Here is a 26,966-nt window from a genome sequence, read left to right as displayed (position 1 = left end):
TTCTGAAAGGGTTAACTGGAGAAAGAGTTAGGTGACCCACATCTGGGTGTGTGTGTGTGTGTGAGGGGGTGGGGGGTGTATGTGCCTGGTTCCCTGCAGCCTAATTTCATAACTGTATGTCCCATCCATGCCACTAGTGTAATTGGAACTCTGATTCTATAGCCAGATGGCCAAGCAAGTTGCTGGCACATTTGTTGGCCTCAATAACAGAGTGCAGGCAGTCACTCCTCCCTGGCCATAGAGGAGCTGGTTCATAAAGAGCCTTGGCGGAAAGGAAGATGTAAGTGATCTATTACAGTGGTTCTCAACCTTCCTAATGCCGCGACCCTTTAATACAGTTCCTCATGTTGTGGTGATCCCCAACCATAAAATTATTTTCGTTGCTACCTCATAACTGTAATTTTGCTACTGTTATGAATCGTAATGTAAATATTTGATATGCAGGATGTATTTTCATTGTTACAAGTTGAACATAATTAAAGCATCGTGATCAATCACAAAAACAATATGTAATTATATATGTGTTTTCCGATGGTCTTAGGCGACCCCTGTGAAAGGGTTGCTCGACCCCCAAAAGGGTTCGCGACCCACAGGTTGAGAACCATTGATCTATTAGAACCAGAAACTTCGCATCCTGGGCGATTTTAGATGGCTTCCAGCCAATCTCTTTATAGCTCAGTATCTTTCCTGAGAATTGCACTTCGGATTTAAATTCTGACAAGTTTGAAGAATCACATGATTTCAGAGTTCGAAGGCATTCAGTGTTTCAGCAACTATGTTGGTGCTGAGATGATTTTAAAGAAATTGATATACTGAGCAATTGCTCTGCTCCATGAACAAAGCTCACTGGAGTGCTGACACTAAAAAAATCGCACCCTGTGATGCAACGTATTTGCATTCCCACAATTGACCTCAGAGTATAAGAGACATAAATCATCAAGTGTCACACTAGTGGCCACTCGAAATGGGGAGGATGCCTTTTAGCAACTTTTAACTGTAGGAAATGTTTCCTTGTAAGTTGATAGAAAGACAGCTTCGTCCGCCCCACTGAAAAAACAAGCTACTAGAGAATGCTTTATTTAAAAAAAATCTAGGATATAAGTAATACTTTCAACAATAAAGATTTATTAAAAAATAAAAATGTAAAAATTAAAAATCTAGCTTTATATTCAGCCTAAAGGAAGGGAATTGCAAGCTAGTTTGATCATCCAATTTGTCAGGCAAGGGGACAAGCGGAGAACAGACAGTTTAATTGCCTGACAAGGTGTTTTGCACTTTCACTCCTAGGACTGAGCAATTAGAGCCTAACAAATTACTTTTTATTTTTTTAATTTATTTAATTTTTGTATTCATTGACTTGAGAGAGAGAGAGAGAGAGAGAGAGAGAGAGAGAGAGAGATTTTCTTATTGTTCCATTTATTTATGCTTTCGTTGGCTGATTCTTGTATGTGCCCTGACTGGGGATCCAATCGGGATGATGCCCTAACACCAATTGAGCTGCCCGAACTGAGCTACAAATGGCTTTTTAAAGGAAAACAAATGCAAAGGAGACAGAAAATACTCTAACCTTGAGCTAGTCAATTTCTATATAATGTTAGGAGAGATCCCTACATAATCAAGCATTTCAGAAAATACCATCCCGAATCACACCTCCTCCCCATTCTGGAATACCAGCAAAGACAATCCCGTCTCCAGGAGAAAGGTGCTGGCATGGCAGGTGTACTCACGGCATCCAGGAGATCCAGCGGCCCAGCAGGAAGGTTGGCGCTGAGCTTCCCACCTCCGGGCCCCACCATCACGTGCACCTGCCTCGGCCCCTCCCCCGGTCCCCCTTCAGGGGCTGCGGTCCTGCTTCTCCATGTTTTGAAGGGGAAATCCAGGAGCCCCCATGCAAACCTGCTGTCTGCTGTGAGAGGCCAACATGAGAACTGTAGAACTGGCCGTGGTTTCAAGTCTTGTGTAAGTCTGTGATTCACTCCACCTGGGTCCGTCAAGCACGCCTAAGAGAAATTACAGGTTTCTCTTGTCTGAAGCAGAGCCATGAGAATGAGTCACTTGTTTGTCCTTTAATTTCTCACCTTTATCTCAGATGATCAGACTCTGTTTGCATCCACGGCACGGGTGTAATTAGAACTGGAGGATACAATGCAAGGTTCTGCCACTGTTGTTGATCATGTTTAAAGGCTATCATCTTTTTGCCTGTACTGATATTGAACTTGGGGAAAAAAGCCTAGGCAATTGATCAGTAGTAATCCCTACCTTAGCATCAAATAGATTTTTGTTTTATTTTTTAGTGACTGGGACAAGTAGTTCTTACTGAGCTTCTCCCTGGGGCCCTGGCCATGGGGACTTCAGACCAGAAGGAAAAGTCGGGAAACATCACATAACCTGACTTCAGACAGGTAGCCAGTTTGTATTGTCCTTCCTATCACCCAATAGTCCCATACATCTCTATTCTAGTGTCTTCTACTTACATATCTTCTTGACTCCAAAATTCAATGCAAGTCTCCATTTAAATATTGCCAGGGGAAGTGAAAGGCATTGTGGTTCTATCTTTTATAGTAAGGAAGATCAGGGAGGTGACACTTGTGGAAATAGGTCAGTTTCATTGAGGTTGCCAGTCAAGTACCAGGCCATGTGGGAATTGGAAAAGTCAGTATCATCAAACCTTTGGTTGTGTAATCAAAGGACTTTATTGAACATATTCTATGGGCACGGTGCCTTGGTCTGCATTTGGACATACAAAAGCGAGTAACATGGTAAATCACAAAGGTCAGTAATCCTGTCCCCAAAGGTCTACAGGGGTATCTAGAAAATATATGCACACAAAAAATACTGAAAGTAAACACAATAAATACTAAACATGAAGTGAATGGCACAGATTATAAATATTACAGGAAACCAGGAGGGGAGAGCCAGCACTCTGGTCAGACGAATCAAGAGAGCTTTCACAGAGAAGGCACAGGGTGAAGCAGAACTCAGACGCAGGGTGCCCTGAGTAGAACCATTATGTATACTCGTTCCTGGGCAAGGAACTATATCTTACGGCCGTGGTAACATTGGATGAAAGGGTCAGTCATGGCAAGCTCAGCAGACTTTATTGGCTGAATCAAATACTTAACTTTTATTTAGAAGTCACTGGACTAACTCCCATGGGAGTGTCTCCAGTCAAACTCATGGTTATAGCTGTGTGCTCACTTGCGTGTGCTTGTGTGTGTGCATGAATTCACAGGTATTCTCATGAAAACTGCTCACATTTTAATGGCCAACTGCTATTTGCCAAGTGCTATTCTATTCTTTACCTCCAAATGTTCACCTAATCTTTACAACAACCCTATGAGGTAGGCTCTAGTTTCCTCAATGTATAGGTAAGAAAATTAAAGTCCAAGAAATTTAAATACCTGCCAATGAGTTCTCACTATGCCTCTGTCTTAGACACTGTTAGCACCAATTTTTCCTTGAGCCACCTGACCAGTCACTTCCTTGGTGAGGTGTGAACAGGACATTGAATGCGTTTTCACCCAGGGTCATCCACAGCCAAGCTGGTCCATGCAAGTTTATTGACATCTTTCAGGATGGAGCAGACTGGGTGGTAGGCTGCAGGGGAGAGTGCACAGCTTGCTCAAAGGATTTCCAAATAATTCCAGAGTTTCTCTCTTAGCATCCATGGGCCTTTCTTGGTTAATAATAATCCCTAGGTAGAATGTTTTCCCTGCCATCCTATTGCAAGGTGTGAGTACATTGGAGTAGAGTGTGCTTTCATGCTAGATGTGACTGCTCAATGCACAATGCGGATGAATGTCCTCTCTCTCTCTTTCTCCCTTTCCCCCACCCTCTCATGCTTAGAGTTCTAATCTGTAAAATGGGACAATTGGACCCAGTCCTTTCTAAAGTTCCAGATTCACATTCTTATAGCTATTTGGCTTCATGAGAGTTCCCTCCTCACTTCCATGTATCCACTCTGGGTAAAGGACATTTCTTTGCACTGAAATCTGTGCATCGAGAACCCACACTGTGCCTGTCCCCACACCCTTTCCTTGAAGAGACCCGACAGAAATACTGGGAATGTCGTTTCTGCCTTCATTGGAGACAGGGACAATTGTCGTCCCGACATGAGCAATGCCACTTGAAAGATGACTCCTTCTCCAGATTGGTGTATTTTTTTTCTACCTTCTGATGGACTTCTTTATTACAATTTAACTTTCTCAAACTTTCCTACTTAGAGGAAATTTTTTGTAAGAGAGAGAAAGAGAGAGAGATCCCACTCATTCACAAAGTGAGTCTTGTGTTTCCATTTGTAATGTAACATCATTAATGCAGGCTTCTGGTAAGATAATTAGGGGCTATCCATTGACCCCTTTTCTTTATCCACTAATTTTTCTTCTGATTCATCAACCTGTGTACTCATTTTATAAAGGAGCATTTTTTCTTTCTTTCTTTCTTTCTTTCTTTCTTTCTTTCTTTCTTTCTTTCTTTCTTTCTTCCTTTTTTTTTTTTTTTAAAAAGGGGCTTCTATCTGTAATACTGATCTCCTATTAGGCGGGACCTGCTTTGAATGATGAATTTGTTTACATACAAAGATAAGAAAATGAGCTTTGAATGATGAATTTGTTTACATACAAAGATAAGAAAATGAGCAGCTCTCTACTTGAAACATGATATTTCCCCTTTCTCATCCCATGTTTAAAACAAACCATGCTGTTGGTGAGGGTTAATCATATTGTCAGAGTAGACAGTGTCCTTCAGCAGTGCCTTGCCTTTGAAGAAAGCCCAGGACTAGAAGCCTGCAGACTTGGGTTTTTGCCTTTGGCTCAAGCCTTGATTAGCTGTGACCCATTGTTCTAGGCTTCAGTCTCCTTAACTTAAAATGAGCATCTTTCTGGTTCAAAATCTCTACCTATTTCACTTGGTTCACAGCCACAAAAAAAAGTTGCATTGAAGCCCAAGCCAGGTTGACCATGCAACCATTTAAATTTGGAGGAGTGGAATATGCTGGCAATAGGATTCCTTTGGTACAGAGAGCCAGCAATGACCTACTTAGAGTCAGCCCAACTGTTGGTGAGGGCCCCTCCCTCAGCAACCCACAGAATCCAGCCAGGTGACATCCCAGGACACCTTTGTCAAAATGAGCCAGAGTGCTTTTCCAGAGGCCTCAACAAGATTAAGGCCCAGTTGTGGCCCACTTTGTCTTTCTGTTCCCTGTAGATGCCCAGAATGGCATATATGTGTTGACAGTTGATGAGAGAGAAGCGATTAGCAGCACAGAAGTAGACAGAGGGGCCTTCCATCCTTTCCGTAGTCACGCCCTCCTCAATCAGCACCACAAGCTGTCTTCATACTCCCCAGGGGCCAGACGACAGGAATAAACACACTTCTCCTGGGGGTTCTGCCATTCGTGGAATGTATGACCTTGTTAAGAATAGAGAATCACAGCTTTAATGTACAAGCAGCAAGACCCTAAAGCCCCACACCAACTGTACTGTGGGTTCACTCTTTCTGGAATGATAAGCCCCCTTTGGGTAGAGTCTCCTTGGTGGATGGAGAGGCTCTTCCCTTTAAGTCCCTCTGGAATCCAGGGAACAGGCTTGTTCTACTGCCTACAAGTGCTGAGTTAAAAACCTTGTCTTTCTTTAAGCTGGACCACTTCCTTTCTTCCTGGGAAATATCCCTTTCATTGTAAAAGGCCCTGGGCTGTTGAAGAAGGTCTCAGCCACAGAGGCTGCTGGAACCCGGATGTGTTGGGGTGGGAGTGGTGGGCTCTCTCTAGATACATCTGAGTGCCTCTCTCTCCCTGATTGTGAATGTGGGTGTCCCGGTGTGGGTGTCTCTGTCTCCCTGTTTGATCTTCTCTCTCTAGATCTACAGGGCCGTGGACACAGCGATTGGAAGACCCTTTGCACATTTCTGTGTATGTAGATGGCTCTCTTCCAACAGTGAGTTGTCATGCCTCTTGGTAAGTATCTCTATTTCTCTTCCCCAACCCCTTCCTCCCCCCATGGTTCCCTTTCTTACTGTGTTTTTCTCTGTGTCTCTGTATATCTCTCAGACACTATCCTCAAATGTAAATGCGCTTCTACATTATCCTTGAGACCTCACATAGACAGTGTATTTCATAATTCCTTGATTGTTTAGCACGAGGGAAAGGATTTCCCTCAGTGAGAAACATGGGGATATTATTGATGTCACAGAAGATGTCCTGGGGCTAGGGAACTAGAAAAGGGGAGTGAGGGGAGAGCAGCTGTGAAGAGCCGGCACCTCTGCCCACTCTCCTCTTAAATATACCCATGCTGATTCAAGAGCATTCTCTGACAGGCCCAGTGGTTTCACAGGAACAACCAAAATTTCGGTAGTGCGAGAACCAGAAGTGTGAATGTACCTCTGACATTAGCTAGATGAGAATAGATTGCATAAGGAGAATCCTTTCAAGCAACACAAAAATCATTTCTAATCAGAATTAATCAAATTGCAATTTCCCCCCCAAAGAAATGTCTTATGTGTAGCATGTATGTATATAGGACCCCACTTGCTTTGCACTCACCTCCCAAGTTAGGAGTGTGGCCTGGTTTGTTAGCTTGGCCCTTTGGTGTGGCGACAAGAGAAATCAGAAGAAAGGTTCTGTTGAAGACAGAAGTATAATTTCAGTTATTATTGCTCTGTTTTCAATGATCACAATTATCCAAAGCACATGGAGAACTGTAACCTACAGCAATTTATTTAACATTTCACTTTCTCCCTCTCTTTGTATTCAAACTGCTGACAACACAGGGACAGGCTGGCGGGAGAGATACCCCCTCCTTGGCCTGCCTGGCTCCTTCTCTGGAAGGAGCCTCTAGTTTGGGAGGGAAAGGAGAGAAGGCAGTTGAGTGGACTAGAAGGAGAGATCAACACGAACATATTTCCTATCCCCTAAATCTTTTCTTCTTAGCTGACCTGCTGAAATCTTCTAAGTTACAGGCCTGAGTCTAAAATACCCTGTGTTTGAGGCATATGTTGCCTAGGATAGGCAATACATTAATTGAATGGTAGAATTATTACCACATGAGCATAGACTAATTCATCACATCAAATATTAAATGAACCCAGACAAGCACATTGATTAGCCTGGGTTGGGAACCTGGGCGGACACTCCAGGCAGGTCTCACAAGAAGTTCAACCCGGACTGTAGAGGACTGCCACCTAGGGGTCAGAGGCCTGCAAAGCAGGGGAGGAGAAAACAGATGGCAAGCCTACTTGCTCTGAGCAAGGCTGATGAAACTGACTTCCAATAACAGAAAATTAGTGGGCAGAGAGAGGGAAGGGCTGCGAGAGGTTAGGATAAATTTACCTAGTACGTAGACCGGTGGTTCTTAACCCTGGCAGCACTTAGGACCACTAGAGAACTTAAAAAAAAAAAACAACCAAAGACTAGGCCCTACCCCTGAGACTTTCTGTTTAAATTCTCTGTGGGTGGGGTCAGGATAGTGGTATTTTAAAAAAACTCTCTAGGTATTTCTCAGGTTCAACCAGCATTGAAAACCACTGGCTCAGACAATAAAACAAAAAAACTGATGATAAGGTTCTGATATGATCCTGACAATCCTGATATATATTTAGGGGAAAAAACAAAAAAACAACACAACTATTTTGCTCAGTTGGAGTGGCTCAGTGGTTGAGCATTGACCTCTGAACCAGGGGGTTATGGTTCCATTCCCGATCAGGGAACATGCCTGGGTTGCCGGCTGGATCCCCGGTGTGGGGCGTGCAGGAAGCAGCTGATCAATGATTCTCTCTCCTTCTCCCTTCCTCTCTGAAAGCAATATATATATATATATATATATATATAATACTATTTAATATTATTTTTCCAAACCATTGAAGAACAGAATTTCCCTGAATGGATCAATACTAAAAACACATAAGGATAGGAGCTGTGCTAAATGGGAAGGGATTGGAAGAGCCATGCCTCTCTCCTGAGAGCATGGTAGCAGACCAGAGTGAGGCAGTAGGGAATGCTTATAGGGGGTGTACTGGTGTGAACATCTTTACGATGCTAAGACACTTCAGGAAGGCTTGGATGAGTGCCTCTCAACCTCGACTACATGAAAATCACCCAAAACCCAAGCCACACTGCAGACTAAGTTAATGAGAACCTTCAGGATTGGGACCCAGGCAACATTATTTGAAGCATCCTGATTGATTCTGATGTTTGGCTGAGGTTGAGTACCTTTGCTTTATTATTGTTGTTGTTAATATTATTATTTTAATCCTCACCAGAGGATATGTTTAGAGAAAGGAGGGGAGGAAGAGAGAGAGAGAGAAACAGAGAAACATTGATTCAAGAAACATTAATCAGTTGTCTCCCATGCTCTGACCAGGTATGTGCCCTGACTGGGAATTGAAGCTGCAACCTTTAGATGCATGGGATGACACTCCAACAAAATTAGCCACCTGGCCTGGGTATGTATGTATGTATGTATGTATGTATGTATGTATGTATTATTTTAGAAGACTGTTGCTTTAGAACCACTGCTTTATTCTCAAAAAAACATGGTGAGGTTGGTGGGAGGTTGGAGGGGTAGGTGCCATTATTTTATTTTTTGTTGTTGCTGTTTATTTTTTAGAAGAAAGGAATGTAGAGGGGTCAGAAATCTCCCAGGTATAAAGACCAAGGGCTGGAAATAAGGTCAAAGCTTTGGTGAGAGTAAGGTAAAAAAGGATAGAAAAATAAAGGGAAGAAAAAAAAAAGAGGGCTAAGGAAAGCAAAGGAGAGGGAATAGAAAGGCAAGGATTATAGGGAGTGGGCAATGCTGTTACCCAGGATCCCAGGGTGCCCAACCCCTCGAATGGCCCATCACCCCTCTGCCTGAAACTCTCCTCCAACACCAGCCCATGCTGGCCCACGTGGATCCCACCAGATGTTGGCATGGGAAACTCCAGATGGCCTCTTCTCTTGTTTCTGGGGTTGTTCCTGGGCCAACCCTGAAGCCCCTCTTTTGCTGCCATTTAAATTTTTTTCAGTTTTTCCCAGGTTGCACCTTGCATACCAATACTACATGGTTATTAAATTATAGGAAGTGATGATAAGTGAAAGGGCATATATACCATCCAATGACTGAACAGGCCCCTAACCTTCCTTTTCAAGTCCAATAACTATGGCTGGTGACCCCTCTTGATAACCAAGCTATTAGATACTTCTTTGTGTAGGATCAGAATTTGTTTCCCTGAATTTTCACACTTTGGATGTGGTTCAACCAGTTAGAGTCATAGAGAACAAGTGGGCTGTCATGGGAACCTGAGACTTTAATCTTCTCTCGTTTATCTGTTTCAGCCCTTGCTCTCCTGCTGTGTGGTGTACAGCTCGCCCCTCCTGGCCCTGATGTTTTGTCATGCTCCTCTGAATGCATTTAAGCCTAGTTTTATTTCTTTGGATGTGGTCCCAGGACTCCAGAAAGAATTTGAATAGCTTCACTGGGCACTTGTGAAAACTCCCTACCACAGAGCATTAAAGGATAGTTTTAGCAACACCCCATATGCCAGAAACTCCAGCATTGTTATCTTGTCAAACCTTTAGGTGAGAAAATGAACATGAAGGCTTTACCTCTGATATTCTGGAGATCCATTTTGCAGAAGTTACTCGATTCTTTAAGGCTTCTCTTATCTGGATAGTTGATTAAAAAATTAAGAATTAAAAGATGATAAGAAGTCAATGTTTTGGGGCCTGGCTAATATTGTATCAGGGGAGTGTGTTACCAGGTCCTGCTGGAGGAATATGGAGGGATTAGTAACTTGGTGAAGTGGTCTGGGAAAAGGTGGGAGACATTAGCAAAGTGGAGCTAATATAGGAGGTTTATAATCAGGGCCTTGAACATGAACTCAATGGCTAAGAAATACAGTTGGTCACCAGTTTGAGGATTCTTAACTTTGGGAGTATTTTGGGGGGAGTACTTGAAGAGTTGAACATTTCCCACATTTTTTCAATTATTTAAACTTCCTTTATTAGAGGCCCTAACCATGGTTTAAAGGGAAAAAAGGAAGGAATTCTACACAACATAACAAAGACCTGTGGAACAAAGAAAATAATAATAAATAACAACTGGGGAAATGAGTACTCCAAGATCATGTAGCATGCAGTCAGTCAACTATTAAGAGACAGAGCCAGCGGGAGTTGAGTCCCCTGACTTCAGATCATCCTGTCCTTTTCCCTAACTCTCTCCTACTGCACAAGGCACTCTCTTGTTATTTCTACTCCCTCTCTCCTTTTGCTATATAAAGTGTTTCTCACCTTCCAAGGCCTGGTAGAAGTTTTGTCTTCACAGTTTATATATACCATAGCCCTCTAGCTCAGACTGACTTCACCCTGCCCTGAAAATGTAGTGTTTTTGTCACACACGGTTCCAAAGATGTAAAAGCATTGCCTGGGCTGGGAGTCCATGTACTCAAAGTCCATTGCAGTATGTACTAGTAAAGACATACTGGAGCCTCTAGTACAGCGGTTCCCCACCTGTGGGTCATGACCCCTTTGACAGTCGAACGACCCTTTCACAGGGGTCACCTAAGACCATCCTGCATTATTAGATATTTACATTATGATTCATAACAGTAGCAACACTACAGTTATGAAGTAGCAACAAAAATAATTTTATGGTTGGGTCACAACATGAGGAACTTTATTTAAAGGGTCAGAAGGTTGAGAACCACTGCTCTAGTATTTCTTTTCTCTTATCTTTTTTCAATTCTATGTTTCATAGTGTGTATAATACATACCTTGTAAATTAATAACAAGCACTGGGGATATGTGCTTCCTGGTTTTTACTGATTCTAAAAGTGTAAAGACTACTGGTATACACAGTAGTGGCCTCTTACCTGTGGTTTTGCTTTCCATAGTTTCAGTTACCCACAGTCAACCAAGGTCCAAAAATATTAAATGAAAAATTCCAGAAATAAACAATTTATTCCTTTTAAATTGTGTGCTGTTTTGAGTAGTGTAATGAATTCTCCTGCCATTCTACTCCATCTGCCTGGGATGTGAATCACTCCTTTGTCCAGTGTTTCTGTGCTGTGTACACTATCTACCAGTTAGTCACTTAATCATGTCGATCATCAGATTGACTGTCACAGTATCACAGTGCTTGTGTTCAAGTAAGCAGTATTTTACTTAATAATAGCCCCAAGGGGCAAGAACAGTGATGCTGGTGATTCAGATATGCCAAAGAGAGCCATAAAGTGTTTCCTTTAAGTGAAAAGGTGAGTATACTATAATAAGGTAGTTAAAATAACATAAAAAGATTAAATGAGGTCATAAGGGCAGGGACCAAATCCAGTAGGACAGTGTCCTTATAAGAAGAAGACACACCAGGGATGTGTGCCAGAGGAAAGACCATGTGGAGACATAGCAAGAAGGCAGCTCTCTGCAAACCAAGGAGAGAGTCCTCAAGAGAAACCAAACCTGTCAACACCTTGATCTCAGACTTCCTGTCTCCAGAGCTGGAAGATTAACACAGGTGCCCTGTGGTCTGTAATCAGTTTCCTGTCTCCCTTTCATAGTTATAAGGAAAAATAAAATAATTTGTGTTCAATAAGTAGAATGTATGGAGATTAAAACTATGCACTTTGAGGTCAAACAGACCCATATTTAAAAAAAGAAAGAAAGAAAGAAAGAAAGAAAGAAAGAAAGAAAGAAAGAAAGAAATTACATAATTTTTGTTATAGTATATTGTTATAATTGTTCTATTTTATTATTAGTTATTATTAATCTCTTACTGTGCCTAATTTATAAATTAAACTTTATCATAAATTAAAATAAATGTGTGCATGTAGGAGAAAAACAGACTATAAATAGGAATACATATTATCCATGGTTTCACAAATCCCCTGGGGATCTTGGAAAGTATTCTCCATTAATATGGGGGGACTACTGTATAACTTTTTGTCAATTAAATATAACACCTTTCAGTATTTACCTTTTACGTTATAATTTTAAAGATATTAGGTTTTGCTTTTGATGGACATGTCCATGTCTTAGAGGTTTTAGCACACTTCATAACACCTAATACAGGCCCGCTAATAATGTTACTGATGCTCTGGCTACAGATACTAGTTTTGGCTTTAGATTAATTAAAAAACATAATAGCCTTAATCGGTTTGGCTCAGTGGATAGAGCGTTGGCCTGTGGACTGAAAGGTCCCAGGTTTGATTCCAGTCAAGGGCATGTACCTTGGTTGCGGGCATATCCCCTAGAGGGGGTGTGCAGGAGGCAGCTGATCAATGTTTCTCTCTCATCGATGTTTCTAACTCTCTATTCCTCTCCCTTCCTCTCTGTAAAAAATCAAAAAAATATATTAAAAAAAAACAAAAAAAACAATAATATGATCTACAACTATGTAACTTCAGTGCTTTCTATGTGTTTTCTCTTGCAAAATTGCTTTTGTTCTTTATCATAATTTAGCAGAAAAGGCAGGGAAAGCATAATTATTTCTGCATTCCCTTTCAGGAATCTGAGGTTCATGAGAGTTAAAAAACTTCTCAATTATAAGCAACTAATACAAACAAATATCAAGATTAATAGACAAATAGTCAAACTGTCACCTCTGAATATCAGGTTATGGTACCCTCATGAGAAAATGAAAGGACCATTGTGAAATGCCTTTTGTTTTTTATCAAACCTTGCATATTAACTTGTTAGTAGAATAGCATTGATAATATAATTAATTAATTAATTAATTAAACAGTAAATAATAAACCCTGCAGTGAAGGTGTTTGCATCTACATGAGGGTTATTTTCTTTTCTCATTTCAAGAAATAGTATAGTACAATGGAAAAAGGGTGATGTTAGAGGCCTAAGCAAATATTTGGTGTTTTGCTCATATGTTTAGGTTTTATTTGTTTTCACCACCACTACATATACATTCTTTGTACTAGGAGAATTCCCTTCCTTGAATCCATTGCTCTTCAAGGTAGAAGACATGAACTCACTTTCTCAGCCTCCCTTGCAGCTAAGATGCAGCCATGTGACCTGGGCTCAGCCAATCAGACCTGAAAACTCAAAAAGCAGGTGCCAGTGGCCCTCAGCAGGCAGGATGGAGGTGATCCCTGAAACAGCAGTAGCATCAACTCTAGTTCAGCATCCAAGCCTGACATTGGTTTTGGTGAGCTTTGCTTCTGTGTCCAGCAAAGTTAGGGAACAGGTTGCAGGTGGAACAGTTCTATGCTATGAATTGGGGACTATTCCTGGTGTGTAGACCCCATGTGTCCAAGCCAAAGAGATATCTTCCCAAAGATGATACTGTGAGATTTAATAAATTCCTTTCTGCTCCAACGAGTTAGTTTCTAAAGCAAGCTACTTAATCATTGAGTCTGTTTCCTCATCCATAAAATTGCAAATAGAAATACCTAATATTGTTTTCAGGATTAGAGCTGATGTACATAATATGCTTAGCCCCGTAGGAGCTTGAAAGATGGCTGATATTACTTGCATTATAAAGAGCAGTGATGTCCTGTTCAAGTGTCTGTACAAATAATTGAGATGAAAGACCCTGAATAGGTCAGCTTTACAAATGAGCATTTCAGGGCCAAGTATTGTTAATGCAGAAAAACAAAAATAAAAACAAAAAACAAGAAGAATTAATGGTACCTTTGGATCCAGGATTGTTCCAAACACCAAGATGAAGAAGCCCTGAGAAAGAGAGAAGAGTGAAGAAGAGCAATTTACAAAGTAATGTTGATAATACCAGTATTCATTATCAATTCCTATTCTGAAACTGATAAAACTAACTAAAAAACAAAATAAAACAAAAATGCAGACCATATGATTTAATGTGTGACTCATTTTAAGATCACAATACCTAGATTCTTCCACTCAACAAATGTTAATAGAGTGTCTTCCACGTGCCAGCCATGTTCTAGATACTTGGGGTACCTCAGAAAGTCTAACAGACCAAGGTCCCTAATTAATATAAGCGTATTATAAGAATTTATTTTTAATTTGGGCAAAATAAAGTGTTTTGCATTTATCAGGAGCTGTGCATCTCATCAAAATACAATGGTCCACTCAATAGCCAGGAGATGTTAGGCAATGGATGGCAGCCTTACAATCCCTGAGTAATTAGTAATGAAAGAGATTTCCACAGGAATAAATAAATAAAAAGCATCCATGCTCAGCTTTATTTAACACCCTCAACCTCCCTCCCCCATCCACAACCAAAAAACTGTTATAAAATTTGCAAAGAAAAATTAGGTACATGGATCATCAGAAAAGCCAAGACCCCAAACGGATTGAGTTTCTAAGCACATAATGGGTGCCCATAAATAAGTGATCCAAATATAATATAGAGGGAATTAATAAGCTCTCATAATCTCATCATCCATAAAATATATAATGATGGAGGCTGTTCCTCCATCGTTATAGTCCATTTGAGTTTCAATCTTTTTTCATATGTAGCGGTACAAAACCACCTGGGAAGAAGGAAAAGTATTCATCCTATTTTGCAGATAAGGAAAGGGAAGCTCAGAGACTCAACTTTGAAAATGTGATAGACAGCAATATTGATTAGACAAAATTTCTCCTAAAAGTGTGAATACTCAGCTCTTTGCTCATCTGAGAAGAGAAATAAGATAATGACCTTTGATTTAGGCATCCTTATTAAGTTGCTCTGATTGCATAATCAAATGTGAACCCTTACCCAGGCAGAGGCCTGTCGAGGCACATGGGTGAAATACAAAATAATAAAGATGTTATAACCGGGTGGTCATCAGCAGGGACGATACCAAACCCACTGCTGCCATGATTTGCAAAAGCTTAGCTGAGAGGTGGAGGACTTCACAGGGACCAGAGCCTGGATGGCCACGCAGCTAATCCATTCCTCCAAACATACTAACTATACGTCTCCATTCAGCCAGTCCAGCAAGTGCTCCAAGCTTGGAGTGCTTCTCTGAGATTGCTCTTTTGTCTGACACTCTTAGCTGTCCATCTATAAACCAGGAAGTAGGTTCTCACAAGACACCGAATCTGCTTATGCCTTGATCTTGGACCCCCCAGCTTCCAGAACTTTGAGAAATAAATTTCTGTTGTTCATAAGCCACCCAGTGTTATATGGGTCTGCAAATCTTACCCAGCCCACAATTACTCTCAGTAAATACAAGAGAAGATTCCAACTAGAAATGGTACCTTGACCAAGTAGCATTCAATGCAGCAACTGACTGTACAGGGTGGGGCAAAAGTGGGTTTACAGTTGTTCATTTGGAACACAATACAATAATTAATAAGTGAGAATATAAGGACAAATTCTTTGTTTCAAGTACTCAGCTGTAAACCGGCGTTTGCCCCCACCATGTATAATCATCCTTCCTTAGCAAAGGGGGTAGTTGAGCTTAAAAACTAATGGGTGTGCTCCCACAAGCCTAGGACCAGGAAGCTTTCAAAGAGCCTTTCTCCTACACCTCTGGATCTCCTGGGATATTTATGATCTTTCTTCTCTGCTTGCTCCATCAGCCTTAGTTGCCCCTCATCTTAGGTCATCCTAACACTCTGCTTGTCCCACTTCTTCCTCTCAGTAGTTTCTGTCTCCCACCTCTCTGGACCTGTGCTCTCCTTCTCTCTTCCCAAGGTTACCTTGATCCACATGGCTCTCACCATGGTTAATTTAAATCTAGCAACATGACATTGCTGACCATGGAGTCAGGAAGAGATGGGCACATCCATTCTCTCATGTTTCCACCAGACACAGCAGATTCAAATAACCTCACAAGCATAGTAGAACGTAGGAAAAACAATTAGGAAGGGATGCATTTTGAGGATGTTTGGCCTTCCATTTAAATCTAATTTATTTAATTTTAATTCTACAGAATTTAATGATGTCTGTGTTTACACCACCTTGAAAATTTGTTGAAAATATAGTAGTTAGCTCTCCTGAGCCAGTACAAGCCAGCTCCAGAACATCACTGCCTCATGCCTGCCCTGGAGTCTGGCCTTGACCCAAATCCTGCTCTCAGCTTCTCACTGGCCCATCGGTATTGGTACTTAGATGGGCCCCACCCTCCTCCTTGCCAGGTATCAAGGCAGAAACTGAGTTTAAATTACAAACTGAGTTGATCCTGTTATGACAGGGAAAAATACAAGTGCTCACAGGCTATTACAAAGTGAAAACCACAGTCAAGATGGCCCAAGGGAGACAGGAAAGGAAAATGTGAGGACTAAGACATGAACTCATTAAGTACATGACAAATAGCCACTGGATATGCTGAACAGAAATTTAGGAACACTACGTTTTTATCCCAGTTCTATCAGTGATGAGCTGCATAAACATGGGTAAGGGAATTGATAATTACTAAGAGCTATACAAAAAATGTAGGGTAGAATTAATATATCCTATAGAAATGCACAAAAGCAACAATGTTAGCATTGTTCTCTAAGACATTAGAATGTCTATTGTAGATAAAATCATGTATATTTAAATTTTGAAAGAGAAATATGAAAAAATATTTGACATAAAATCTATTATTTTTAAATAAAGAAACATTCAGGAAAATAAATATTTTAGAAGTCTATAAAAATAAAAGCTTTCTTTTTAATTAGTTGTTATTTACATATTTAGCATTCAATAAAATAAACTGACTCATTAGTGCACTGTGACAGAAAAAAATGAAAAAGAAATTTCATTCAAGAAGGGAATTATTGACTGTTGAATAATATCCAGCCATTAAAGAGACATAACCTGGAAAAATGCTAGGATGTATTTTTAAGTGGTAGAGTAAGTTTCAAAATACTATGCATTGTTTTTTAACTCATATTATGTGAAAATATGCTTATATGTGAGTATAGAAAGTTTGGCAAGGATGTACATGAAACTGTGAACATTTTTTTAATTCACAGAGGTGAGGTAAGAGAGGAAAGGACAAGGGAAATTATCTTTAATACCATTAAGATGGTTTCCAGTGGTAACTAAACATTCTAAATGGAATAAAATACGAATGTGCATATGTAAATACTCCCAGTTACATACCTAGATTTGGGAGGAAGTGGTATTGTTTCATTTCTAAACTAGTTAAAACTCGGCCTATTGTTAGGCTACTTGGTCTTGTCCCATTCACTATTTTATTTCATTTTTCAAAAACTACTATAAAGTGAGCAGATTGTGCTCATTTAACAAGTGGGAAAATATGGCTTGGAAAAGTTAAGCAAATATCCCAGGAGAATGTTACACATTAGCAAATGAGAGAGTCAAGATTTGAATCCAGGCCTTTCTGAAACAAAAGTGTATTTCCTGACTCAATAGGCTATTCCAAATCCACTGCCTTTTATAAATAAATATGATGACACACCCTCCTGATCACAAAACTTCTTTCCAAATTCTCTCACTTTGGACTTGGTCAGAAGCGTCTGGACTTACCTGGAAAGCATTAAGCAAGGAGAAGAGGATGTGGAAGAACAGGGAGTTATCATCGATGACTGTGGCTATTCCGAATCCCCAGGTCAGGCCCAGCAGTGGTGTGAGGATGGCGATGTTCTTACTGATTCTCACAATGGCTCTCACCTCCTGGAACATGGAACTGCCAATGGTAGCTCGCCGGGTTTTGACAATCACCAGTGTCACCGTGATCAGGTTTACTACCACAATGGCCAGCGCTGGGACCACAAAGGCCAGGAGGGCCTTGGTCATGTCCCAGTTGAGCCAGCAGGCCTCAGGCCGTAAGTAGCCTTTGCCAGGCTCAGTGGCAGCAACTGTAACAACAGCAATGACCAAAGGGCAACCGTATCCCACGGAAAAGAGAGATGCCACCAGGACTGACTTGGGCAGTGTATGGAAAACAATCAGGATTCCATAGAGGATAAGAAGTGCCTTAGCGAGCATCCAGAAAAACACAGAAAGGTAAAAGAAATGAACAAAAAACGTCGCTGCCACACATCCATTGTGGTGTGTCCTTGGACCACTAAGAAAGGAAGCCACGATGAACCACACATCAGCCATCAGCAAGGTAGCCGCGACGTTGGCAATACACAAGTGGCGTAAATAGGAGATCTCTGTCTTCGTCACTCGGCTCCAGACCAAGGCCTCGATGGACAAGCAAAGGATCAAGCTGCAAATGGAAACGCCCAGGCCTATGTACGTGATGTAAGTCAGGATGGGACTCTGCAAGGTGTGTGGTGACATAAGAATGGAGAAGGAGGTAAACAACTTGCTTGGCCTACATTTGCAAACAGCTTGCTGGGAGGTTTCCTGAATCATTTGGCAGGCGTGCTGGTCCCATCTGCTCTCTAATGAGTGCCAGCCAACACACTGTGTCCTGCTGTCCTCTGAATTCCTGATCTTTTCAAAAACCAGTGAGATCCTTTTAAGTTCCTTGGGCAGAATGACAGACAGGACAAGTCCGTTCACGGTGACCTTTTCCAGAAGACTGGCCTCTAAGATGGCTCCAAGGGTTGGAAATGCAATGCTGACGACCTGAGCAGGAGAGCGCACCTTCTGGGCTTCATCTCTGCTGATCAACACCCTCCCAGTGACACTATTGCGGGTGTCATTAACTCTCATGGAGAAAGTTAAATTCTTTCCATTGTGATCTCCAGATATGAAGGTGCACATAGTATGAATAAACACATCCGATATGTCAATGGGATATTTATTTATGAGTAGCTTTCTTGCAAAGCTATTGACTGAGTGCAGCAGCACGCAGCTGCTGTTTTTCTCAGGGATGAAGGTCCAGTTGGAGATGCTTTTGCTATCAAGAATGTGGTTGGCCATGATGCTGTAACTCTGTCAATGAAGAACGGGCATTAGTATTGAGCTACTGTCTGAATCTGCCAGGACATTCAAGCTTCACTTTAAAAAAAACCACAAAACTTTACTGTTGAAAGTATTACATATGTTCCCCTCCTTCCCCCATTGACCCCTTTTAGCCCACCTCCACCCCCACCTTAGGCCTTCACCACACTATTGTCTGTGTCCATGGGTTATGCCTATATGCATACAAGTTCTTTGGCTTATCTCTGCCCATCTGCCCACTCCCCCTCCCCCGCCATTCCTCTGAGATTCCATAGTCTGTTCTATGCTTCTATGTCTCTGGATCTATTTTGTTCATCAGTTTATTAGATTCCACATATGAGTGAGATCATGTGGTATTTGTCTTTCTCTGACTGGGTTATTTCACTTAGCATAATGCTCTCCAGGTTCCTCCATGCTGTCTCAAAGGATAAGAAATCTTTCTTTTTACTGTTTCATGGTATTCCGTGGTAGAAATGTACCACAGCTTTTTTTATCCACTCATCTACTGATGGGCACAGATAACATAAATGGTATAATGTCTTAAGTATCTTCCTTGACGCACTGGGCTGTTTCCGGATCTTAGCTATTGTAAATTGCATTGTTATGAACATAAGGGTGCATATATTCACTGGGTCAAATGCAGTCCCATATTTAATTTTCACTTTTATAAAGCGTGGTCCTTCAATCAGTAACATAGGCATGCCCTGGGAACCTCTTAAAGATACAGAATCTCAGGCCCTACTCCAAACCCTGTGAATCAGAATGAGCACCTTAATGAGATCCCCAGGTGACTCACATGCCGCTCAGGTTTGTGTTGGAGGATAGAACTACCAGGGAGCTGCCTCCCCCCTGCTCATGTGATGCCTGCCTCACAGGAATGGGCAGCCTTCACCGTGTTCATTTCCGTTATCTGTTCCACTTCACACCTGGGTGACACTAGCAATTTGCCTGCCCTGCCCAGAGCACCCACTATGTAATTAATATCTATTAAACCCCAACTGTGTGCAGGGCATTGTACAGGAACATGACACACTGGAAGCTGACCCCAGAGGGTGGACCCCCTTTTTTTTATCTTCTACTTTGAAGGCCAGACACAAAGGAAGCATGTCCAATTCCATTTCACATTTCTGCAGCAGACCTATCTGGCTGTTTTTTGGACACCCAGTTGTGTTGTTTTTTCCCATTTTAGCAACCTGTTCTGATTCACAAATAAATGTCTTCCTCTCTGCAGGACCTAGAACAGCTCTTGGAGATTCACAGTAGCCAAAATATACATGGAAAAAGCTTGCTTCAATGTCCAATCCAGCACCTGGTAAATGCTCTCTTTAAATGCTTGTTGACTGAATGTATTCACTTTTTTCATTCATTTTTTTCTTCAATGAGGATTTATTTTAAACATTTACCAGGTAATGGAAATACTGAAGTGAAAGACATGGTCTCCTCAGACCCTCAAAAGCTCCAACTAAACCTGCATTCCTTTCCCATTCCCCCCCAAAACCCCCCACAAATGTTCAAGGCCACTCACCTTCATCTTTGCTTCACCCACATCTGTCGACAGCATTGTCGATATGTTGTGTAGTAGCTGCACGATGACAGCGATGTTTCCTGGTATCCGGGGAGAATGCTGAATCTTCTTAACAACACAGGACAAATCCTGCGGACACTTCCGCATCAACTTGTCTGCAATGGTCTCGGACTTTCCAGAATATTCATTTATGTGTATACTACTTCCAAATGATGGACCTGCACTTAAATCCTCCTAAGAAATGGCAAAAAGAAAGTTTGTTATCATGTTACTTTTGTTTTCAATGTAAAAGTACCTTTACTACAATGTAGGACAGCCTTATCACACAATTGTATATTGCATAATGCTTTTCTATTTTACATTGTCAAGGTCACATCTGCTGTGGAACCACCTGCCCAACACCAAGGTGTATGAACAGGTGCCTACTCCTGAACCCACTATATCCAAACAACAATTGTTGTCTTTAGCACACCCCTCCACACGCCTTCTGTGTACATGTACTGTGCACATGGGTACATTTCTCGTGCCATTTAAACTTACTTTTCATTCTTCCCAAGGGCAAAGCATAAGACATAAACATATATTTTTTTAAAAAAATAGAACTTTCTAACTAGATTTGAATGAATCAACTGGAACACCAAGAGAGAAGAATGACTAAAAATAGTGATAGACAGCATTTCCCCACAGATCGGGCTCTGGGTCCCACACTTTAAAGCAGGGGTAGCAAACGATAGCCACAGGTTTGCCGTCTGTTTTTTTGTCAATGAAGTTTTGTTGGGATTCAGCTTGCTCATTCACTGGGCTGCTTTCTGGCTACCATAGTGGAGTTGAGTAGTTGCAACAGAGACCATAATACCCACAATGCCAAAAATATTTACTATCTGGCTCTTTACGGAACAAAATTGCCAAATTGCCAAACCTTGCTTTATCAGAACCCTTTCTCCAGCCTTCCCCTTCAGAAGGACAAGGAATCCATGGCCTAGAGCAGTGATGGAGAACCTTTTGAGCTCGGCGTGTCAGCATTTTGAAAAACCCTAACTTAACTCTGGTGCCGTGTCACATATAGAAATTTTTTGATATTTGCAACCATAGTAAAACAAAGACTTATATTTTGATGTTTATTTTATATATTTAAATGCCATTTAACCAAAAAAAAAAAAATCAACCAAAAAAATGAGTTCGTGTGTCACCTCCGTTTTGAAGTCTGGTAGGGGAACTTCAGGTATAGCATCCACTGCCTCCCCAGCCATGCCCCAAAACAGGGGGTGGGAATGTTGCCAGGACACAAGAGAGGCCAAAGCATTGACTCCCCTGAGTGAATCAGGAGCTGACCTTCAGAAAGGTAACGCTCCTGATAGAAGAGGAGAAAAGGAAACAAAGGAAGAAGAAATGCCATTTGACCTGATTTTATTTACTAGAATTTGACTTTTTAAAATATGTAACAACTTAAGTATATGTGGAAATATGTTCCTTTGACAACAAAGTCCTTTCCTCCAGGCCTGGCTCTCTTCTTGTGCATTACTGAGCACTGGAGTCACATGGAGATCTTGGCAAAATGCAGGTTCAGATTCAGCAGGTCTGGATGGGGCCCAATTGCCCCGTGTCTGAAAGTTCTCAGAGATGCCCTGTGCTGCCTGTCAGTGACGGACACATTGAGTAGCTGGGGTTTGGGCTATTAAAGAGCTGAGTGAAAGTGGAGAAGTAAACTGTGATGATTCTAGACAGCTCTTCTAGCTCTGGCCTTAGCGATCTGGTGCCTTTGTGTCATGGAAAGTGTGGGAGACATGAGAACAGGCTTTTAGGTGCCCAAAGTTAGGAATGCCATTCCAGTATACATATAGAGAGAACAGGTAGATGTTTTTGTATTCTGCCGCAAGCACCTCTACTTACCACCCTGTCATTCTCTCTTGCTGAGTGCAACATGCATTGCTAATTTGAGGCTTCACTTTGCATGTGAGAAAAAAGATATTACCTCAAAGATGTTGAAGGCGGTAAGAGTCTGGCAGGTATCAGTGATCTTGTGCCATTTATTTTGTTTACATAAAAACCCCATATTTCCCGGAGTATCTGGAGGGCAAGGTTGACTGCAATGAGAATTGTCCACACAGACCCCATCACATGCACCTGGGAAGATAAAAGGCATCAGCATCAGATGGAGAGCTATGGACTCAGGGCTCGAGGTGTCACCACATGAAGGTGCATAAATCCTGTGGACTTGGTAAAGTGGAGGAAGATTGAAGTATATCAGTGACCATCATATACAGGGTGTTTCCCTAAAATGTATACACACTATCATAGCTGTTACCTCAATTTTGAAAATGAAATGTATTTTAATAAATACACTGCCTTTATAATTATTCAAAGTATGTGTATACTTCCTTTGGGACACACTATATTTCAGTGACAAACTACTATTATTTCCAATAAAATCTTATCCTGAACTCAAATGTAGAAAGTAGCCTGGCTGGTGTGGCTCGGTTGGTTGAGCGTCATCCCATGCACCAGGAGGTCCTGGTTCCATTCTCTGTCAGAGCACATACCCAGGTTGCAGGCACGGTACCCTGTAGGGGTGTGCAGAAGGCAGCTGATCAATGTTTCTCTCTCACCGATGTTTCTCCTCTCCCTCTCCTTTCCTCTCTCTGAAATCAATAAAAACATGTTTAAAAACAAATAGTTAAAAGTGTGACTGGCCCAGTGAGAGGGACGAGCCCCTGGGTCAGTCCCTAGGTCCCTCACACCTCAAAGGAAAACGCTGAGCACCTCCTCAGTCCCCTCCAGGGGGAGACAGTTTGGAAGTCCCTGTAGCTGATGTTCTCTAAGAAAACTCCCAACTCTGGAACTTTATAATCAGTTACATCATCAATGGGTTCTCACAGACCTCTGCTAGCCACTGCCCCAGTCTGAGTTGGCTCAATCCAAAGGATTTATAGTAAATAACTCCAAGATCAGGATGGAGCAGAGGGTACTGGCAAGAGAAGGAAGTAGAGGTCAATGGTACATTTTAATGTGAGAAATATAAAAAGGAAATCCCAGTGCAAACCATCAGGGAGTCCCATCTGCTAGGCCATAAGACAGGGCCAAGGATGGCCCTCTATTATAACAGATGGACAGTAAAACTTTCATTTCATTAGTAATTGCTACCAACATACCGTGTGGCTTGGCAGACACTTTCCCCTTGCTTTTGCTGGCAGCCTAGGGAGGGAAAATCAAAATTCACATCAAAATCAATTGGTGAGAAGCCAACCCAATGATTCACTTCAGTCACAGGCCAACGACCACATCTTCATCAGCTGTGACACCAGGACGCCACCAAAAGCTGAGACCGTGACACGTGGCCCATGACCCCATCTGCCCTTTAGCCTGGGTCGCTATCCCTCCCATGGCTCTTCGGTAGGATCCCTTGTTCCGCTCCTGTAAGGATGAGCTACATTCTACCCAGGAGCATCATGAGCAGAGATGGGTTTACTGGGAAGTTAATGAAGGTTGAGCTTCAGAATTCATTGCCTGTATGGGTCCCTTTGAAGCACTGAGAGAGGATCTAGCCATGGGCTCACGTGCTCCTATGTTTTTATTACATTGGCAAAAGCAACACTGTTTAACCAGCATCTGCTCAGGCCATTACTTTTTGCCACTCCAAATTCCCCATTTATATTCCCCCATTTTGGACAGACTAGAGAGGTCGCACCTATTTATGGAATCTGGACAAGGAGAAGTGAGTTGGGGATACATTTAGCCTGGACTTAATAGTACTTCTATAGTTTGCAGCCATTTGTGCATTACAATGAGAACGTCAACACATAAGTGGCTTTAATTCTAGGTAGAAGTACTTACAATTAATCACAGAATAAGCAAGTTCTAAGAGCCCTGAAACCCTGTAGGTCATATATGAAAGACACTTGCTAGAGGTTTCCCCAAAGTTCACAATAGTTCTGCCTATTTACATGGCATTACTAATAATGAATCCAGAAACTAAAAGCTATTTTTTCTAAACTAGAATAACAAAGTTAATCATCAATGCTAGACTGAATAATCTATCCTCTCTATAGAAAGAAATATATAAAATTATTGATATGCAAGTATGCAGCCAAAAATTTGGAACAAAAATATGGGTGGTACCTTAATAAAAAATATTATTATTTTATTGAATTTATTCCTGAATAATGCTGAGTAATTATTCTAAATTTGACGTTATGATTCTTTTTCTCATTCTAATTAAATATTCACTTTCCCCTAAATTTTGTATTTGTCATTTTATGTTCTAAGGAGTGGTTCCCACAAAACCTGGCTTCCTCCTACCATGAGCATTCCCATCTCTCCTGATTAGAAGCCCTTCCTTTCTCATCCATCTGTAGATACTGTACTCTTCACTGAGCAGCAGTGTCATTTTGTGGTCAATGGGTGACTCTGGGAAGAGAACATTGGGTTCACATCCCAACACTTCCATGTGAGGTCCTGAGAAAGTTCATTTCTCTGAGCCTCACTTTCCTCACCCATAAAGCAGGGTAGGAATTATAGTATGACAATTTCATACCCTTGCCTCAGATGATTTTTATGAAGAATAAATGAGATCATGTAAGAAAGGCACCTAGAATCAGGCCTTCAATGTTGTAAGTAGTATTTAAGATTTAGCTATCATTATTATTCTCTGAAAATGGACTTAGGGAATGGCTATTACATGAAGTTCAAGTTTGCCTCCTCTAAGAAGTCTTTCTCGATCTAGTTCTAGATAGTACATCTCTTCCTCTCTTGCTCCTATAAAATTTATTATTCATACTAGCATACCACTCATTCAATACTTGGCACCTACTCACCTGACCTGTTGTAATACTATCTAATCATCTTTATATATGCTTATTACTTTCTAAATTAAATTATAAGTTCCTTAAGAACATAGCATGGGTTGTTAATTGTGCTTCATATCCCCCTAACTAGCTAGATCAGTACATATAAATATACATACATATTAGTATGTCTGAATATACTGGCATATATGTACATGTATGTCTCTGTGTTTGGAGACTAAGTCTAAATATTCCTGTTTCTTGACCAGAAGTTTTCCCTCTAGGGCCTGGAAAGAGCCCTGGTACAATTACTCCAACCTGCATTCCTAGATCTCAACCATTGGGAAGGAACTGAAAGTAAAATGACTTAGCTGTGTGACTAACACTTGGAGTTCATATTCCTTTCTTCTTCACATTATTTCTCTCTATGATATCAAAAAACAAAGCTGAATCTTATGTTTTCTCTACCAAATGAGAATTTATGGAGAATCTGAATTGAGCATTTCAGGTCTGTCCAAAGTGAGAAGGTATCTCTGATTCATGGAATACAATCCTTCATAATACTGATGTAAGATGAATTCTCATTTCACAATCAAGAGAAAGTTTTAGTATATACATGGAGAAGCTAAAGGCCTTTCACTAAACAAGAACACTAAAATAATATTTTTGGAGTTTTGAAAGATCTTATCGATCAACCAGTCCAACCCCCTTATTGTAGAGATAAGGAAAGTGAGTCTTTGATAGATGGGGTTACTTGCACAAGGCTATCTAGGGCAATCCTCCTAGAACTGGGACTAGAACTCTGTTCTCCTACTCCTACAATACTGTTCTTCCCATCAAGTCAACCCATGTCCAATGGAGAAGGCAGAGGAGGGCATATGGAAGTACAAGCATCTCAAGATGCCATAAGCCCATCTTGAGATGGTCATGACCTCCAATACGCCATAAAAAAGCACATAAAAGTGGACAACTCTGGATAATACGTGACCCATTGAACAGACTACAGTGAAGTCACATTATAGTAATCAGATGTGTGGGCACAAGGCTGTACTGTGCTATTTTCAAGGAATTCTAGAAACTCTGCCTTCTCAAGAGAAAGACCTGATTCACTTCCTCCTAGTTAATTTATCAAAGCACAGCCATGCACTGCTTTTGGTCATTTCATTTATTGGGTAGCATTGACTAGGAGCTATGTTAGCTTCAGATACCAACCATTGTCAACCTGATATTGGAAAAAAACAAACCACACTTCAAAACCTGCCACCTGCTAAACCTGTGGAGCTGCCTGAGTTAGTAGTCAGGTCAGGAGAGGAGTAGCATCCAGCAACTTGTTTAGTAAGAATAAAAGGACAGGATAAGTCCTGATAAGGTGATCCCCAATAATAAAGAAACAAAGCTAACCTCTGCAACTCTGACTATTCTTTAAGTCTGTCCTGTAGGAAAACGTGGAAGAGAAAATGGAGGAAATAGTACCTCACTGTGGGGGTTGGGATGCCCCTTGGGAAAGGTCTTTCTGAAGGGGTCTCTAATCTCTCCCAGAAACTAGGCACCAGCTCAGGGTTGGGGGAAGAGGAGTCATGGAGAAAATTCCCATCCAAGGACAAACTACTTAGGGAGGAAAGTGAATATCATTTGGAAACTCTTAGAAAGAATTTTTAGTTATTCTCTCCTAAGGAGGCTCTTCTCAAGAAAGTACATATGAAGGTCAACCCATTCTTGGGTCCCCTCCCCATGTGTGGAGTTTGTAATAACATATAATAAATGTCCACACTTTTGCTTTTTTAAAAAAGAGAAATTACATATTAAAATGGAAAGATCAAGAAACTAAGAATCTGAAGACAAGGGTCCTGGGCTTGGCTCTTTGGCTTAGTAGGTATGTACCCTCAAGCAAGTCACATTCCACACCATGGGCCTCAGTTTCCCCAT

The 26,966-nt window shown here is 41.2% G+C and overlaps 2 protein-coding genes across 39 annotated transcripts in view; both read right to left on the bottom strand.

The window, feature by feature from the left end:
• ADGRF4 (adhesion G protein-coupled receptor F4) overlaps positions 1 to 1,969 on the bottom strand; it is a 31,074-nt gene extending 29,105 nt beyond the window's left edge. For 11 of the 24 annotated variants that reach the window (XR_004968801.1, XR_004968799.1, XR_004968800.1 and 8 more), the window contains exon 1: positions 1,728 to 1,969. The gene's annotated coding sequence lies outside the window, so the exon portion shown is untranslated. The remainder of the gene's footprint in view (positions 1 to 1,727) is intronic. The other 13 variants (XR_004968804.1, XR_004968805.1, XR_004968807.1 and 10 more) reach the window with 2 other exon arrangements.
• Positions 1,970 to 2,674: 705 nt separating this feature from the next.
• ADGRF2 (adhesion G protein-coupled receptor F2) overlaps positions 2,675 to 26,966 on the bottom strand; it is a 40,708-nt gene continuing 16,416 nt past the window's right edge. For 4 of the 15 annotated variants that reach the window (XM_036317195.1, XM_036317196.1, XM_036317188.1 and 1 more), the window contains exons 3-9: positions 23,409 to 23,451; positions 22,232 to 22,473; positions 20,260 to 20,493; positions 17,364 to 18,725; positions 13,610 to 13,651; positions 9,578 to 9,637; positions 2,675 to 5,409 (exon numbers count right to left, since the gene is read on the bottom strand). In XM_036317195.1, coding sequence (XP_036173088.1) covers positions 5,311 to 5,409; positions 9,578 to 9,637; positions 13,610 to 13,651; positions 17,364 to 18,725; positions 20,260 to 20,493; positions 22,232 to 22,473; positions 23,409 to 23,451 — 2,082 coding nt within the window. In that variant the 3' untranslated portion in view covers positions 2,675 to 5,310. Of the gene's footprint in view, positions 5,410 to 6,536; positions 6,616 to 9,577; positions 9,638 to 11,425; positions 11,515 to 12,238; positions 13,485 to 13,609; positions 13,652 to 16,695; positions 18,726 to 20,259; positions 20,494 to 22,231; positions 22,474 to 23,408; positions 23,452 to 26,966 lie in introns of those variants that run through there. The other 11 variants (XM_036317199.1, XM_036317192.1, XM_036317191.1 and 8 more) reach the window with 10 other exon arrangements.

This window comes from Myotis myotis, unplaced genomic scaffold (assembly GCF_014108235.1).
Source record: "Myotis myotis isolate mMyoMyo1 unplaced genomic scaffold, mMyoMyo1.p scaffold_m19_p_7, whole genome shotgun sequence".
NCBI classification, from domain to species: Eukaryota; Metazoa; Chordata; class Mammalia; order Chiroptera; family Vespertilionidae; genus Myotis; species Myotis myotis.
The sequence above is the reverse complement of the archived record's forward strand: the minus strand, read 5'-3'. Positions and strand labels throughout refer to the sequence as shown.